General features: G+C 38.2%; 2 protein-coding genes across 2 annotated transcripts in view; one reads left to right on the top strand and one right to left on the bottom strand.

The window, feature by feature from the left end:
- The window catches only part of LOC149114779 (putative serine/threonine-protein kinase drkA), a 30,416-nt gene that overhangs the window by 8,323 nt on the left and 4,593 nt on the right, over positions 1–17,500 (bottom strand). Inside the window, exon 2 of the mRNA XM_089284319.1 lies at positions 3,231–4,008. Coding sequence (XP_089140445.1) covers positions 3,231–3,932 — 702 coding nt within the window. The 5' untranslated portion in view covers positions 3,933–4,008. The remainder of the gene's footprint in view (positions 1–3,230; positions 4,009–17,500) is intronic.
- Positions 13,509–14,815, top strand: LOC149114781 (uncharacterized). Its single transcript, XM_089283947.1, has one exon. It carries the CDS (start codon positions 13,565–13,567, stop codon positions 14,813–14,815), a length of 1,251 nt encoding a protein of 416 aa, XP_089140073.1. The 5' UTR covers positions 13,509–13,564.

Genomic DNA, 17,500 nt, shown 5'->3' with positions numbered 1-17,500 from the left:
GTTTATCAGCAGAGTTTTGGACAGTTTCCAGTGAGCAGTTGTTATGCCTTTTAGAGAGTTTTGTGCCGTTTAGAGTTTACCGTTTTACCGATTTTGAAGTGTTTCGGTCGAGTACCATTCCGTTTACCGCTCACGATCAGTGTATGTTGTAGGTACACTAGCTGCAATTTAAAACAAAAACAAGGTTCTAATTGTCTCCTTTCAATAAGAAGAAAGTGATTTTTGTTCATTCATATTGTGCCTGGTAATATTGTTGATTTCTGATTAATGACATTTCTGGCTATTGTAGTATGAATTAATATATGTCACCTTATATTTGTCATTTCATGCAGTGTGAGGAAAACACTTCAGTACACTGTTAGACGTCTTTATTTATTAATAATAATAAAGCAGGGCCTGGGGTAAGACCCCAAGAATATTTTGAATAAGAATTATTTTTAATAGACACTGGCAAATTTTATATATGAAATTAAAGTCACAATTGGACCTTCCTTCTGCATGAATTTTTGTCTTTACCTTCTTCTCTGCACGAATTTTTTTCTTGGCATTTTCCCTCGCATTAAGTTTTTTTTTTTTTTTCCAACCCCCACCCCCACCCCACCCCCCATCACTTTTCTAATGGTCCGTCCCTAAGTTCTTGCGTTCTGAAACTGAACGTTCAGTTTCGGAAACAGATCTTAAAGAAATGCTTCTCCTGGAAGTTCATAGTTCCTTACAAAGTTTATAGTTTGACAAGTTTAATACAACCTCACGTGCAGATCGTTATCTGTTATTCGATCAAACAAAACAGGCAGTCTGCGAGTGACGTTGTTAAATAAAATCGCTCGAATTTTGTTACCTTTCACAATTAAAAAAAGATCACACATGAAGCACGAAAGAACAGAACGTCAGCCCTCAAGAGCCAATATTTGCAAAGGAAAAAAATCGAATTGTGAACGTACAGGCAGTGCTCTCAACTTTTATTACCACACTAGTAAATAGCCTAAGTTTGGTCACTAGTACTCAGGTCATTATTTGATGCAATGACCTCACAATGACTTCTTAATGACGTCATGATAACATCACTGACATTTTTTGACGTAATCTCAGCTGTGGTCACTCGTGGTCGTTCGTGGTTACTCGTGGCCACTCGTGGTCACTCGTGATCACTCGTGGTCACTCGTGGTCACTCCTGGTCACTCGTGGTCATTCGTGGTCATTCGTGGTCACTCGTGGTCACTCGTGGTCACTCGTGGTCACTCGTGGTGACTCGTAAGTACTTTTAGACCCTATCGTGCTGGCGACCACATCTGAAAACTTAGGGGCCAGCTGGGCCCAAGGTTTTTTCTTCAAATTCGAGCCCTGTAATCCAGCGAGGAGCTTCAATTTTTTGCGCAGAAATAACATTTACCAAATCACGTCAACGACAGTTCTGCCGGACAAAAATATTTTTAAAAAATGAGAAGTATAACTGATAGCTATCTCTTTTCGTTCCTTGCGATGTGCCGTTCGCTTGCAATGCGTGCCCTTACAAGGACCTTCCGTTGAAAAATTGTTGGAAAGGGTTTTTCTTCAATGACCTCCTTCATGTGTTTCCACCCACAAGTTAAAATCGGTATTGAGTTTTGAAACAGTCGTCTGTGAAATGCTCGTTGCACACATACACATTTTCGAGGTTTTTTGGCATGAATCTCTCATCCCGACGTAGCTGCTCGAGCCACTTCCTTACCAATTTTTTGTTCTTTGCAGACAAATTAAGGAAAGTCACTCCTATATCCCTATCCTTTTCGATTGGGGTTTTACAGCCCGGGGCCGAACATTTTAGCTCCCAACTGAATAAACGAATTTAGAATAGAAAAGAAGAGCTTTAGCCTTTGAGCTTCACGCCAATTCGGACGAAATGACGTCACGAATATGCGGCCTGGCCTTTAAGATCCTTTCAAAATGGCGGCTCCCTGTGTCGAACTTTTCACTACTTTTTCATTAGGATCGCATCCACTTCAGAAGCTAAAACAACGGTGAGTAACTTAACTCAATGTGAACTTTTTACTGGTGATGGAAAAAAATACACGGTTTTTGGAGTGACCTTCTCCTTTAATACCTGTTGGCTGCTTATATCAAGAGAACTTAAAATTTGAAATAAAAAATTAAAGGGGGGTCCACATATTTGTTTAGGAGCAGGAGGACCTTCAATAAACCCCATAATTCCTGAAATTTTTTTCCTATGCTCTCATTTTACGTGGTAGTTTTTTACTCTGCAATAGAAATGGGTCCATATTCACTGCATGGAAAGAAGGTGATTTCTGCATTCAAACTAAATAAAAAAATTGTTAGGTCCCGGTACTCGTTTCCGAGGAAGCCAAGTCGTTTAGAAAAAGCCCCCATTTTGTATATGTTATGTATGCGCACGCGCTCGTGAGTGCGCGTTATATTATGACGCGAAAATCGTGCGCGGTAGGGAATCGCAATGCAATTCTGAGGAATAACCTTAAGGTCATTCGCCTGAAATAAAACTGTCAATAGATTTTTTTGTTCAAACTTTGTCTACTGAATATTTATCATATGAAAACTTTAATTATAAAATAAAAAAGGGGAGGTGCCCATGCTCGTTAAAAAGCATTGAGCCATTGAAAATGTCTCATTTTGGCATTATTTAATGCTTATTACAAGAACGCATTTCAAGTTATTGTAAAATCTCTGTGAGCCCAGACTCATGAAACCACGCCTCAAACTACAGTCAATACTTGTGTCGGACACAAATTAACTTTTTAAGTTTGATTTTGACATACAGCTGAATCCTTGTTAAAATATTGGAACGAAATTGCTTGCCACGGCTATCAAACTGCAAAATAGAAAAGACTACAGGGCAGCTGCTATTTTCCTTATTTCTTCAATTTTCAGCGATAAAAAATCATTTCAGTCTTTTCTCACGCAAAGCTAATGATAAGCTGATTAAAACGACTGGAAAAAAATTGGGGTACCTGAGTTCGTTAGTGAGCTATAGCCATTTTTCAACTGACAGAACTCAATATCAAGGCAAATCCATCATGTTCTCAATGTGATCGTGCACGAGCGCGCGCTACTGACGCCATAAATTATGCGCAGTAAGGATGCGGTTGAGAAAGTGGCGCCAGTTTTGCTGAGCAATCAAAAAGCGAAGTAAAGCAAAACCAAAGCAAACGAGAATGACTTTTGACACTCAACTGAAAACCGTCGCATTTTGTAACAAACGATGACGCGTGTTTACCAACCTTAACGCTTATTGGTCGATCTCGATCTTCTCTTCTGGACTCTGGAGCACGGTAGATTAATGCACCTGCATAGTTAATGTTGCTCTGACGTACGAAATTTGCAGTGCCATAATCCGACAATTTGGCTTTCCATTGGTTACACTGACGACGTAGCAACACGTTAACACTACTGACGTCGTGATGGATAATAGGTGTGGGTTTCTGGTGCAGATAATTGAGTGCTCGGGCCACATCTAAAGAAATCATAGCCACGTCTTCCGCTGCTATCAGTTGATCATGGCTGTAGCTCTGTCTCGAGTAAAGCCTTTCTCGAAGACTGCAGTCCATCAACTCCGTTACCAGCAATGGCGTTTGACTATCAGCAGTTGCTCCAATAAACTGCAGCAGACAAGGATGGCGACATTTTGAAGCAATGTCTACTTCTCGCTCAAACACACGCCTGTTACGATCAGACACAATATTGCTGTGCATTTGTTTTACTGCGACCTCGCAGCCACGGAATCTCCCCCGGTAAACAATTCCCCACGCTCCTCGCCCGAGCTCCCGATAAGTGATATGAATTTCTTTGCGATTAATGACCCAGTCGCGAGAAGAACCCCTGTTTTGCTGAAGTTCCCTTAATTGGCTTTCCAGTTCACGAACTCTTCGTTGCTCCGGTCGCTCTACTCGTCCTGAATTCAGCCTGCTCGCAGAATTACCCATTGTGACCACTTTGCTCGATTCTCATTAACTTTCGTAGCAGTTTAGAATATCGGTACTGTTTCGTCTTTAATTCAACCTATAATAAATAGTAGTCCTTCCATCATTTATTTGTCAACCTTTTACTAACTAGATAAAGGTAAGAAGGAAAGGAGAAAAGAAGAAAGGAAAGAAAGACTCAGGAAGTACGCTCCCTCTAAGGCAATAAAGGGCATTTTTATTGGTTTACCAAGGTAATAAAGCGATTTGGGATGTTGAGAGAAAAATCGAAAAGCTTGTTAATCACGGTCCTTGTTTCTTCCTTCCAAACCACGTTTTTGAACCCAATGTTAGGGTTAGTTTCAGACGATCTCCGTAGCTATTGTTTTCCTGAATAAAATAACTGCGGACCGAAAACCTCATCAACAATACGTTCTTACATGGCCATTTTGTTTGTTATTTCCCCCAAAACTTAAGCCTGGCTTGCAGGTGCGAGTAAAGCATAAGCATTAGCCCAAGCTTAAGCACAAGACTGTTTACACGTAACATGACATATGCATTTTAAAAACAGAACTTACCGACTGACAAATTGCGAACGCTTTTATATTTTTGTGCTTGTGCCTGCACTTATGCTTATGCTTGCTTTATCTGGTTTTACAGAATGTTTACTATTCTTGTGTCGTAAACGTTAACCAGCCTGCTGATATGGTACCATCTCAGTAACACGGTAAACGGAAATGGAAAATCGAATTTCTTTTGCCAGGGTTACCGACAAAGACATTGAAAAGTCAAAGTCCGTTTTTCGAGGCCGAAGGAAAACAGAAAAATAAAATGGAATTTAAATTCCGTTCTCCAATTTTAAAGGAAAGCGGAAAAGTTAAGTGCGGACTTTGTGAATGCGTGTACTTTCGTGCCAACCATTTACCTACGATGTGGGAAAGCGGAATTGGAACTTCCAGTTTCGTTTTTCGTTTTACCTACGCCATCGGAAAAAAATATTCGAGATTCCATTTTCGTTTTCCGTTTTCCTATTTCATTGAAAATGGAATTCCAACTTTTATTTTCGTTTTTCGTTTTCCCACAACTTTGGACAACAGAATTCTAATTTTCATTTCTTTTTTTCGTCTTTCGTTTTTATAAGATATTGAAAAAAGGAATTTGAACTTCGATTTTCGTTTTCGTTTCTGTGTTTTTGTCACTCTCGCATATTATCTGAATCGGAAGAATGTTGGCACTTCCTGCCGCTAACAATAGACCTGGAAACCACATCCTTGATGAAGTCTTTGTCCGCCGTTTTCTTATTGAGGAAAATAATAGTTATGAAGACCTTCTCGAGGTAATCAAGAAACGTTACCCGAATCTAAGGGGCTGCACAGTACTTTGCTAAGTGTAACAAGGATTTTTAGTTGTCCTGTTATCAAGAAGAGAAGGTCAGTTGCAAATGAAACAGTCGATATCCGGTCAGTGTTAAATAAGGACTGCAGAATGCGGACTGCAGACTGGGGTAAAATGCAGACTGAGGGTAAAATGGCCGACCGCAGACCAGGGATAAAATGTAGGCTGAAGACTGCAGACTAGGGGTAAAATACAGACTGCTGCCCAGGGGTAAAATGCAGACTGCAGACTTTTTAACTGAATCGTGTTACCATTTCCGTCATTGAGGGCTAACCGTAAACAGGCTAATGGGAGAGTTATTTAGGCTAACCTGAGTGATGTGTTCAGTCTAACCGGAGCGTTGCAAACTTTCACTGCGATTAGCCTGAATAACCCTTTTTCCGGTTAGAAATCGGTAATGGAAACAACACCGTCGATATATACGTAAAAAGTCTGCATGTAGTCTGCAGTCTGCATTTTACACTCGGTCTACATTTTACCCCCGGTCTCCAGCCCGCAGCCTGCGTTTTACACTGACCGGTCGATATCAAAGTAGAAGATGTCACATCGGAGGTTCGACTATATGCCTCTGTTCTCAAACTTTCTGACTTACAATGGACCTAAATAACCATTTAAGGACGTTCGTGCTAATTGTTTCTGCGCATCCTTACGGCTGCGCACGCAAATTCACACGCCACGTCATGCATCGAGCGCAAGCACTAAGTGCTAAAATGACACAATGATAGGGCAGATGGCCATTGCTATGGCTTTGCTTGGATTCAACGATCTTGGACGTACGGTGATCCCTACTTTCCTTTCCAGAAACAGATTTTATTTACATTTACCTCCACATTGTCCAAAAATGAACAAAAATTCAATGTGGGAAGTTAAAAAAAATTTCAAGATTTCTGTCCACGGGACACCGAATCCTGCCATCTTCGTGTGGCTGCAAGGCGCGTGAAACTATGGTCGTTAAATGGGAACTTGTTCTCTAAGGAAACTCGCCAGTTGACTAAATTCACTTAATAGGTCCACTTACATGTAAACAATATTTGCAATTGGCAGAGAACATTTCACTTCAAAGATCTAATTGCAATATTGTTTGTCTTACAGACACTCTGCCTTATTCAGATTTAGGGTGTTCTTCCCGGCATGTTCTCTCCAAAACGAACTCGGTGACCCCCTTATTTTTTTACATTTCTGACATAGCTAACTCATCATCTTACAGTGGTAGAAGTCTCAGAAAAATATGAATGTTGGAAAATTTTCGCGCGAACGTCCTTAATTCCGTGACTGTTTATGATAGTAAACGCATAATTTCATTTCCTTGCCGATATCCGGTGATATCGTGGTAGTCCTATTAAGCAGAAGGCTTTTATTAACAGTCAGCTCGAAACGGTTTCTAACGGGCTGAAAAAGTTCGTAAATATTAGTTTTCTATAAATATAGCAGCTGCACAGTTTTTTTTTATGCTATTTATTGAAATCAAAACTCCGCATGTACAGTGAGTTACATACAGTCAGCTATATCGTCCATTTTGAGTATCGCAAGGTAGGAAAAAATACATACAAGCCCAAAGAGCGTTAGCGTCTGCTCAATAGGCTACTGTCTTGAGATAATATAATAGAACACGAAAACGAAAATCGAAATTCAAATTTCGGTTTTCAATGTCTTACGAAAATAAAAGATGAAAAACGGAATAGGACAATTACAATTCTGTTGTAAGAAGTCATGGGAAAACGAAAATTGAAGTTCCAATTTCCAAACGAAAATAAAAGTTTGAATTCCCTTTTCCGATGGCGTGGGTAAACGAAAAACGAAACTGGAAGTTCGAATTTCGTTTTCCCATGTCGTAGGAAAACGGTTGGCACTAAGGTACACGCATTTTTGTGATTCAGCAGCTGGAAAATTGTTTAAAACCTGTTTCATCCTGGATAGAAAACAATGCAATGGCTTTAAGGACGTTCGCGGTAATCCTCCGTAAGAAAAAAGATGGCGACTGGTACATTTATCCATAGTTCTTCGCGCACGAAAACCTTTATAACGTTCATAAAAACGTACAGAAACGTTATAAAATCTTCAAACCTAGGCTACTCAATGTCCTTAATACAGGGACAAATACTGTAAAACTTTGGTTTTCTTTGTGCCTTGTAGGTTGTGTTAGGTTCGCAAAGCATTGTGGTAAAATGTACAGCCGCCATCTTTTTTCCTACGGTGGATTGTTTCTGCGCATCCTTACAACGCACGCAAATTCACATGCCACGTCATGCATGAGCGCGCGCGCTAAGTAATATAATGAACAATGATAGGGAAGATGGCCATTGCATAGTTTTTCCTGGATTTAACGATCTTGAACGTTACGTTTAGCGAAAAAATGAAGAAAATCTATCGACTGGAAGTTTGAATTTTTTACAAAATGCACCATCGAATTACGTTCTTTTTACATCTTCGTTCATCTGTGCGATGGTTTCAAATGCCTCTTGAAGGGTTAAGTTTTGTGAAAACGTTGGTAACATTTGGAATTATTTATGCAATAGAACCACTTCCACAAAGTATGACTAAGATCGTTTGCCTCCGTTGACTCACCTTTAATATTTTTAACTATAAACCCCTGTAGACCATGCTGAATTATGTGCGCCAATTTTTCAAAATCAGAGTAGTTTTCCACACGCTTTATCTCTGAAACGAAGTCGGTGACACCCAATTGTTTTTGCATTTCCGACACAAGTAACTCATTATCTGATTGCAGTAAAATTTTAAAAAAAATCTTTCGACTGAAAAATTTTCGCGCGAACATCCTTAAATGTTGCAAAAACGGAACCCATGTTTCTTGCCACTAAACCCAAATTTACGCGTTTGCAAGGACCGAATTGAGATCATACACAACGTAACAATAACAAAAGCAGTAGGCAGTCAAGAACTTCTGGTAGGTAGGTAGGTAAAACTTTATTTATGCAGGGTGGCCCATTCAGCACAGTGGCTGGTATCCAAGGTGTTCTGATCTATGAACTGTTGTTTTCCTAACAGAGGAAAGGTCATTGCAAGAGGTATGTTCCCAGTACAACGTGGACGAGACTGCATGTAAAAGTTCTGTACAGCACCTTGAGTTCCTCGATGGAAAAGCCAAAAAAAGAGTAAGAGAAAGGAACACTCTTCCGCTTATTTCTTGGACAATTGACTCTTGGACAATTGACTCTTCGACGTGTGTCGAAGAGTCATTTGAAGAATCATCAGAATCACTGGACTCTGGAGCTTGTGTCGTCTTCGCATGAATTGGGAGATTCCTCATCTTCTACAGCATCTCTGGCACTAAGGTTCCCGCGTGCGGGGGTGAGAACTCGATCAATCAATCCAGCCTTGCTTCCGCTTATCTTAAGACCTTTTTACTTTAGATACATTTTCAGCTGCTTGTTGGTAAGCGCTTTTACATCTTTTTCAATTGTCCAAGAAATAAGCGGAAGAGTGTTCCTTTCTCTTACTCTTTTTTTGGCTTTTCCATCGAGGAACTCAAGGTGCTGTACAGAACTTTTACATGCAGTCTCGTCCACGTTGCACTGGGAACATACCTCTTGCAATGACCTTTCCTCTGTTAGGAAAACAACAGTTCATAGATCAGAACACCTTGGAGTTAATAAATTTGTCAGTTTTATTCCAATGTCAGTATTTATATTTGAACTCTAATAACTCTTTCACTACTTTTCCAGTTTCCAAAAGGAATGAAAAAGTAATGCCCCCCCCCCCGGTATGTATTAAATTTTACATCAGTAAACTACATATTAGGGAATCAATGGGAGGAGACTTTTCAGGGGGGGTTAGCCTTATTATTATCATTTTTCGAGGGGGGGTTGAAATTAATTTTTGCTTAATGAGATGGGGTATGACTAAGTTTTGGGGCATATTTCACCCATTTTTCAGCCCCTCCCCCCTCCAGGTAATTATTGCACATTCCCTAACATCGTGTGAGCTGTTCAACAGATTAAAGTGGATGACTGTAAATCAATTCGTAGATTACTTCACTTCCATGTTGATGTAACAATTAATCAACAAATCTAGCCCCAGTTATCTACAAAACAGCTTTGAATACGTTAAAGACAAACACCAATTTACATGGCACAGATCGACCGTAAATGGAGACCTGTCCATGCCTAAGTTGCCTTCGAAGACAGGGCAAAAGATCTTTTCAATACAGAGGAGTAGATGCTTGGAACTCCTTGTCTATCGACGTTAGATGCGATCGTTTAGAAAAGTTTAACAAAGATCAACCTGAAACTTATTATTACTCATGCGCAGTATGGCGCATGAGTTAAGGATTGAGCTCCGTTTCTCCGTTTTGGTGTCGCATTTGTGCATGTAAATTTATGCATGCATACATTTACCACGTTCTTCGGATCCGTCCGCCATATTGGATTCTTCAAGACGGTGCCTTTTTTCTCGCAAACGTTGTGCTTTTTCCCCAATTTGATACGGTGTGAAAGTACCTATCAGTATTTTAGTTTGTTCTTAAGATTCTGAACTGGCATGTGAACATGCATAAACAGCAAGAGAGTGTTTCTGGAGAGGTAAGCCATTGTTTATGTCGATCGCCATCTGACAATATGACAAGTATCAAATTTTTTAGGGTTTTGGAGATTCAAGGACATATTACGAAGAATCAGTTACTAAGAACGTGCTCTGTATACTCAATATTTTGGTCAAAAAATCCTGTTCGTGTAAATGGACGTGTTCAACAAAACGGGCAGGTAATAGGCCACGTTCGATATATCAAAATTCTAGCATGTCTCCGAGGATTTCAGGACAAAAATGTCAAGTTTCTTTTGTCTCTCAAATCCCAAAAGATACTCGGTTACAAAGAAATCACTTTAAAAGAAATATAAATGCTATAACTTGAAGTTTCGGCGTTATCTTGTCGCCATTATCAAATGCAGATTAAAGTCGTTTAGTTCAGTTATAGTTATATACTAGTTTTCCACCAAAAGTTCGAGTAACAAGTGGACAAAAACTTTTTACCGAGATTATTTACATTGTATTGGAAACTTCTGTGCGACTCTTTTAAATATCCTCTCAAAAGAAATCCTTTCTAACAAAACCAAACGTAGAAAATAAATTGTGAAGTCATTTATGAAACATTTGAAGGTACTGGTGAAATGAAACTGATGATGAAATTTTACCTGTGTTTTACCTGACAATTTCTGATCTCTGAACTTTGAAATCTGCTTTCTAGAGTTCCCATGAGAAAGTGTTTTTGGTGTTATTTCAGACAACTGTTAATATCTTTAGCTTTTAGAAAATGTAAAGAGGACTGTAATATATTAAAGTGGGCGTGTTTAAAACACGAGATGGCGAAATGGCGAAATAGCGAAATGACGAAATGGCGAAATGGCGAAATGGCGAAATGGTAAAGTAGCGAAATGACGAAGTGACGAAATGGCGAAATGGCGAAATAGTACTAAAGATAGGAGTCAAATTTATAAGATATTACCGTTCCACTGAAATCTCCATCTGTTAACGAATTTATTCTGTAGATTAATCCAGACAAATAAAAGAAACATCTACAGTCACAAATTCAACGTCACAAACCTTTGGGTAATTTGGATTCCAGTCTCTCTCTGTTAACAGGGCGCGATTTGAGACGCCTAGGACATTCTCGATCAAAATGGCGGCGTTTAGTTTGACATCGGAAGAAAACGACTTGTTTTATCTCGTATTTACCATCAAGCAGCGGCTATGACAAAAAGGCGAGACAGGAGCGTTTTACCTCCCGCCTTTTGTTCATGTGCTTCAGTGAAACTCTTCAATGAATTTTATTTTTAAACTTATTTTCCGCGTATCGGCTTGTCTCACTACAGAAAATTACAAAAATGATAACTTAAAAAATTACTTGTATGTGTGCCTCTTATGATTGTTTTCTTTAATTTGTCGGGATTTATTTACCTGTACTTACAGTCCAAGTTGCTAACAATTTCATTTTTAAAAGGGAGTGTGACTAATTACGGAAAAAAAAATCTTGCACAAGAAAATTAGGAGAAAGAAATCTTATACAAATAAGCATGGGAAAAGTGGTAGAGAAAGTAGTAAACAAAGCAATTACACAAGTATCAATGTAGAAAAAAATTCTTCCTCGGAAGGAAGTGTCCACACCCCCACCCCTCTTCCCCTGAACTCAAAAATTAAATGCTCCGTCCCCAAACAGAATATATCGGTCAACAATTGCAACTTTTTTTTGGACCAGTTATATCTTGTAACTTTGGCTCTTATCTTTAGTACTATTTCACCATTTCGCCATTTCGTCATGTCGCTATTTCGTCATTTCGCCATTTCGTGTTTTAAACACGTCCACTTAAAGCTATTCTGGTACAAGGTTTGTGTCCATTAAAAACTGAAATTGCTCGATTTCCTATCGGGATCGAGTCAAGAAGAATGCGAGGAACAATGCCAGATAATAAAAAACGTGTGTTTAGTTTGTTTTTTTTTCCCCTCTTTCTTTTTCTGCTTCTTGGTTAGTCTAGTACACCTTGTATTTTGCATCAATTATTGAAACCTACTACATTTTTAGCAGCTTGTGTAAGGATATATATATAATAATATTTTAATTCTCGGAAATAAGGCATTGCATGATATAACATACAAAAAACACCAGGTGCCTACTGAGGAGTACTGTTATTTTATCAAGTTTCAAGTATACTTTAAAATCAAATTACAAATGTAATAAAAATAACACAAAGTTGATATTTGTTACAATGGCCCAGTACTGGAATATATTCCTAACAACCAACATAAACAAGTCTAACACTTGAACAAAAAATGCCTGAAGAGATTTAGTTCAGAATTGCTGTGAAAAAAGATATTTCATCCAATTCGCAATTCTGATTGTTTGTTAATTCTCTATCTATAATTTTTCGACCCGGCTTTCTTTGTTATTCGCCTGACGATATCCTTGTAATAAAGATGGCGCATTGCGTTACAGCACTTATCTTCTCTCTTGCATCTTAATTCTATCTATTTCTTAGATATATGATGCACTTTTTTAAAATCAGCATTTCTCCCGTATAATTTCTAGTTGTCAGATGGGAAACGTTTTCCAATTGCTTGTCTGACTATGTACGCATTGCGTATCTATTTTATACGAGTTGTAACCTCCTGCGCATAAGTACAGGCTACTTGTAGCCTCATGTTCTTTTTAATTTTGTTGTAAATTAGCATATTCTCGAATAGTTCTAAATTTTACATTGTAATAATAAGGGCCAAGTCAGCTGTTTAGTGATACCTCTTCAATTAATACTCTTATTCATATTCTTATTCTTATTATTATGATGACGATGATGATGATGATGACGATGATGATGATGATGAACGTTTTCATTGCTTTAAATTGCTTGTTGTACTCCCGTAGAACCGGGCCCATTCATTAGTCCTGGGGTACTAGGGGATTTATTATTATTATTATTATAAAATAACGACAATGATTTTTATTATTATTATTATTATTAATATTATTATTATTATTATTACTATTACAATTATAAAATAACGATTTTCTCCAGTTGTCTACTGGGTACTGTTTATTATTATTATTAATATTATTAATATTATTATTATTATTATTACTATTACAATTATAAAATAACGATTTTCTCCAGTTTTCTACTTGGTACTGTTTATTATTATTATTATTATTAAGAAAAATTATTATTATAATTACTATTATTATTATTATTATTATTATTATTATCATCTTTAAAAATAGAAGAACCGTAGCCAGGACAAAACATATTAAATCTTTTTTTATAAAAAACGTTCACTGGGTATATAATTAAAGTTAAAACTTTCAGAGCTTTCGGCTGTCAGACTACAGCCTTCGATGGATAAAAAATGGAAAAGATAACAACTGCAAATATATACAAAAATAGGTGGAACTATAAAAAGAATATATTAAAATGGAAAAATATATGTCTGGTCTCCACATCTCCTTTCCGCAGAATTGAACGTGAACTGAACAATAGGCTTTCAATCCTCAAGAATCAACAGAAAATTTGCGATTCTACGCATCGTAAACTTCGTTCCACTGATGCTATACCACCCGCCATTCGTGGATCAATCAAGCATCACAAAGAAGGCAACCCACTTAGACCCATTGTTTCATTTATTGGTTCAGCGCTTTACAACACCTCGAAGTTCCTGCCAACATCTTGTCACCTCTTCAAAATTGTAATGGTTTCTCAGTTTCTAATTCCTCTAAATTTGCCGATGAAATCTCCAACATTGACATACAAGACGACGAAATTATGCTGTCCTTTGATGTGGTATCGCTTTTCACAGCCATACCCATCAAAAAAGCCTGTGATTACATCCAAACGAAATTGGACTGCGATGAATCACTACATTTACGCACAAATCTTGTCACTGCTGATATTATCTCTTTATTAAATTTCGTCCTATCTAACAACTATTTCGTCTACAATGACAGTGTTTATAAACAGATCCATGGCTGTGCTATGGGCAGTCCTGTTAGTCCTGTGGTTGCCAATTTATGTATGGAAGCAATCGAAGAGATGGCCATCAACACAACTCGCGTTCCACCTAAAGTATGGAAACGGTATGTTGACGATAGTTTTTGTATCATTAAAAGAAACGCAGTCGACTCTTTCCACAACACACTCGACGCTATCGATCAACACATCTCCTTCACTATTGAAGAAGAAAATAATAAGCAGATCGCTTTCCTGGACGCCTTGGTTACTCGCAAGGATAATGCTCTCATTATTGATGTATATCGAAAACCAACCCATAGCGATAGGTATTTGGATTTCTTCTCCCACCATGACAAACGACACAAGATCAGTACAGCTGAGACTTTATTACATCGTGCAACTAAACTGCCGAGCACGAAACAAGGAAAAGAGGCTGAACTTAATCATGTCACCGATGGTCTTCGTTCTAACAATTACCCCCAAAATGTCATCTCCAACATTCTAAAGAGGAAATCTTCCACTCGGCGCACAAACTCCATCCCAGCACCTGAGGAACTTGTTTGTATGTTTTTCAAATGGGCCACACCCTCCGATTCCTCTAGTTATGCAGTCCTCCCCTACATTAATGGAATTTCTCAGCCTCTAAATAGACTTCTTCAAAAACATGATATTCGAGTTGTCAGCAAGCCAGTCAAGACATTACAACAGGAGTTTCCTTCTCCTAAATCTCGACCTCCGATTGAACTTCAACCAAATGTGGTTTATAAAATATCTTGTGCCGATTGCCCATGGAGTTATGTAGGCGAGACTGGCAGATGCTTTGAAACGAGAAAAAAAGAACACATGAGGAATGTGATGTCTTACGCTAGAGGTTCCAACATCGCTAAACACGCTTGGTCTTCAAATCACTCTATTGACTTTAAAAATTCCCAAGTGATTGACAAGGGTTCTTCACGTATTCGCAAGACGTTAGAATCATGGCACACCGCTTCGATAGATCATGCAGATAACAATTCTATGCCGCTCCCCAATCAATACTCTATTCTTTTAAAAAAGAATAATTAGTTTATTAACACTTATATTTTTCCATTTTAATATATTCTTTGTATAGTTCCACCTATTTTTGCATATATTTGTAGTTGTTATCTTTTCCATTTTTTATCCATCGAAGGCTGTAGTCTGACAGCCGAAAGCTCTGAAAGTTTTAACTTTATATAGCCAGTGAACGTTTTTTATAAAAAAAATTTAATATTATTATTATCATTGAAAAGTACTCAATAAAGTTTTTTTTAAAGTGCACCTAACCCCCAATTTTTTTTTCGTTAAACCGAATCCACTGGTTATTTGAAGCATTTGGGCGAAAAAAAATTTTGACTTTGGTTCAATCCTCGATTTTCTATGCCCTTTCAAAGTCGCGCCTGAAGTGTTACACGACCGCGTTTCAGGGAGTCTGGGGCGACGGTTGCTGATTACGTCTACCCAGGAACCAAACACAATGGCGCCTCAGTCAGCTCTCTGTATTTGCTCGAGAAAATGGAAAACAAAACTAATCTTTCCAATATATTTTGGGACTAAAACGTCCAAGTTTTGTTTCAGAATCATTTCTTTTTCGTCACTGGAGTCAGAGTAAGGTTTCGATTCGGAAGACACCGAAATAAACTTCGATCGAGCACGTTCGACAACTGTGAACTCACTGCTTAGAGCTTTGACAACAATTTGCAATATTTCAAGCGACGACGGGGAAGACTTCTCTGCGGACGAGCTGCTTGTATATTAGGAATGGAAAGCTAGATACGAAGTGGAGGAGCAGGCAAACGAAAAGCAGGAAAGAAAACTCAAGGACTGTTTGAGATGGTAATTTCGTCACCTAAACACAAGATTCCCAGGCGTGTTTATAGCCCGTTTACATTTGTCCTTAGCGAGAATTTTGTCAAGGTATGGTTGTTCAATTAAATCCAGTTTGTGTTTTACTTTCTGGAATGCTTCATGTTTATAAGAGCGACGTAAGTGTTGCAGTTTTCGAGACTTGATGACCTCCAAAACACTGGCTTCGAACGATTGAAAATCGTAGAATTGTTTGGACCTGAATTGAAGCTGAGGGAAGCAAGGCGGAAGGAAACATTTCATACAATTACCGATTTCACATTGTCACACGTTTTAAGTCGTAACTCCAAATAACCAGTGTAAATTTTTTTCAAAGTTTGCAGTGAAATTCGTCCGATAAGTGGAAAGGATGTGTTCCCTATGCGGTCCGCAGATAATGTTACGCGGTCATATTTTCGACACTAATGTATAGAATGTTTGTCGCACTGCTGATTTCCAAACCTTCGAAAAACTCTGAGAGTGTGACAATTTTGTTATCATGTAATTCTATAGGATTAATCTTCGACTTTTATCTAAATCGAAAGAGAAATAAGTGCTGGTTGGCGGCGTACAGTTGCGACCTATTTACACATCAGTATATTTGGTCGTAATGCTTCTTGATTGATCACACAACTTTGCCGACTATGTTATAAATACTGCGGGACTGGAAGATGTAGGTTGTCGGTAGTATTTCGACAAATTGCTGGTTGGCTTTAAGCAGAAAATTTCGAAAATAGCGTTTGAAAGTCTGCGGAACAAATTCCAGTGAGAGTTCTTCAATGGTTCTCACAGACTCAGTTCGCTTGTTTCGGTTCAACAAAATCAACCATCGTTTGTCTTTATTGTTCCATCGAACGATCATCGCCAGTAAATTGTTCAGTATATCTTTTTTTATATCTGGGATATTGCTGCAACAGCCGATAGCACTTCTGGAAGGCATTTCTGCGCACTTTTCGAATGTGTATTGCACCATCCTGAAGGAAATAAGAGGACGTGACATATTCGGCCTTCCTGGGTAGACCTCTCAACAGCAGCTGGACCCATTCTCCTCAAACTCGGTCGTGAAACAAAATCGCGGTGTTTTGGGGCTATTTTCGAGATTTCGTCGCGGCACAGAAAATCGAGGATTTAACCGAATCCAAAATTTTTTTCGCAGAAGTATTTCAAATAACATGTAGATTTGATTTAGCGGAAAAAAAAATTGGGGCTAGGTGCACTTTAAATAAAAATAATAAAAACCTTATTAACCAATTCTTAAACAATCTTAAATTTACAATATATGATCTACTAAAGTGCTGGAAATGATATTCACAATTATAATCCGTATAAATATACAAAAACATACTAAAAACTTCATTTTTAAACATAGTAAATGGTTTGAACCCAGGAGTATCAGTAGTTCGTATAGTGTGATCGTCCGGGTGAGGGTAGTTCTGAAAAGAACTGTTGTTGGTGACTGACGTTTCGACAACCTGAGCGAAAGTCATCTTCAGAGTTAAGTGAATAGTTTTTGTCAGTCGATGATGTTATAATTCTGGTCCGTTGAACATGATTGGTCAGTTTAGCCATGATGGTATTGGCTGAAAGACTGGTGTAAAGTTTGTCATCAGTCATTGGTGGGTTTCGATCCGTCTATTGTTAGTCAAATTGGTCGGTTTTTGGTCCGTCTATTGTTAGTCAAATTAAGTCGGTCTGTTGGAAGTCCGTTTGTCAATAATAATAATAATAATAATAATAATTATTATTATTATTATTATTATTATTATTATTTAGCTCTTATTAACCGAACGGGAGGTCTGTATGGGAGAATCTTGAGAGAGGTCGCCAGTACAGACCGAACGGAGTGAGGTCTGTACCAGTGACCGAGGTCAAGATTCTCCCATACAG

The sequence above is a fragment of the Orbicella faveolata genome, unplaced genomic scaffold, assembly GCF_042242905.1.
Source record: "Orbicella faveolata isolate gen_17 unplaced genomic scaffold, um_ofav_v1 contig_13, whole genome shotgun sequence".
In the NCBI taxonomy this organism is placed as follows: Eukaryota; Metazoa; Cnidaria; class Anthozoa; order Scleractinia; family Merulinidae; genus Orbicella; species Orbicella faveolata.
Note: the sequence above shows the minus strand (reverse complement) of the source record. Positions and strands in the feature narration are given on the sequence as shown.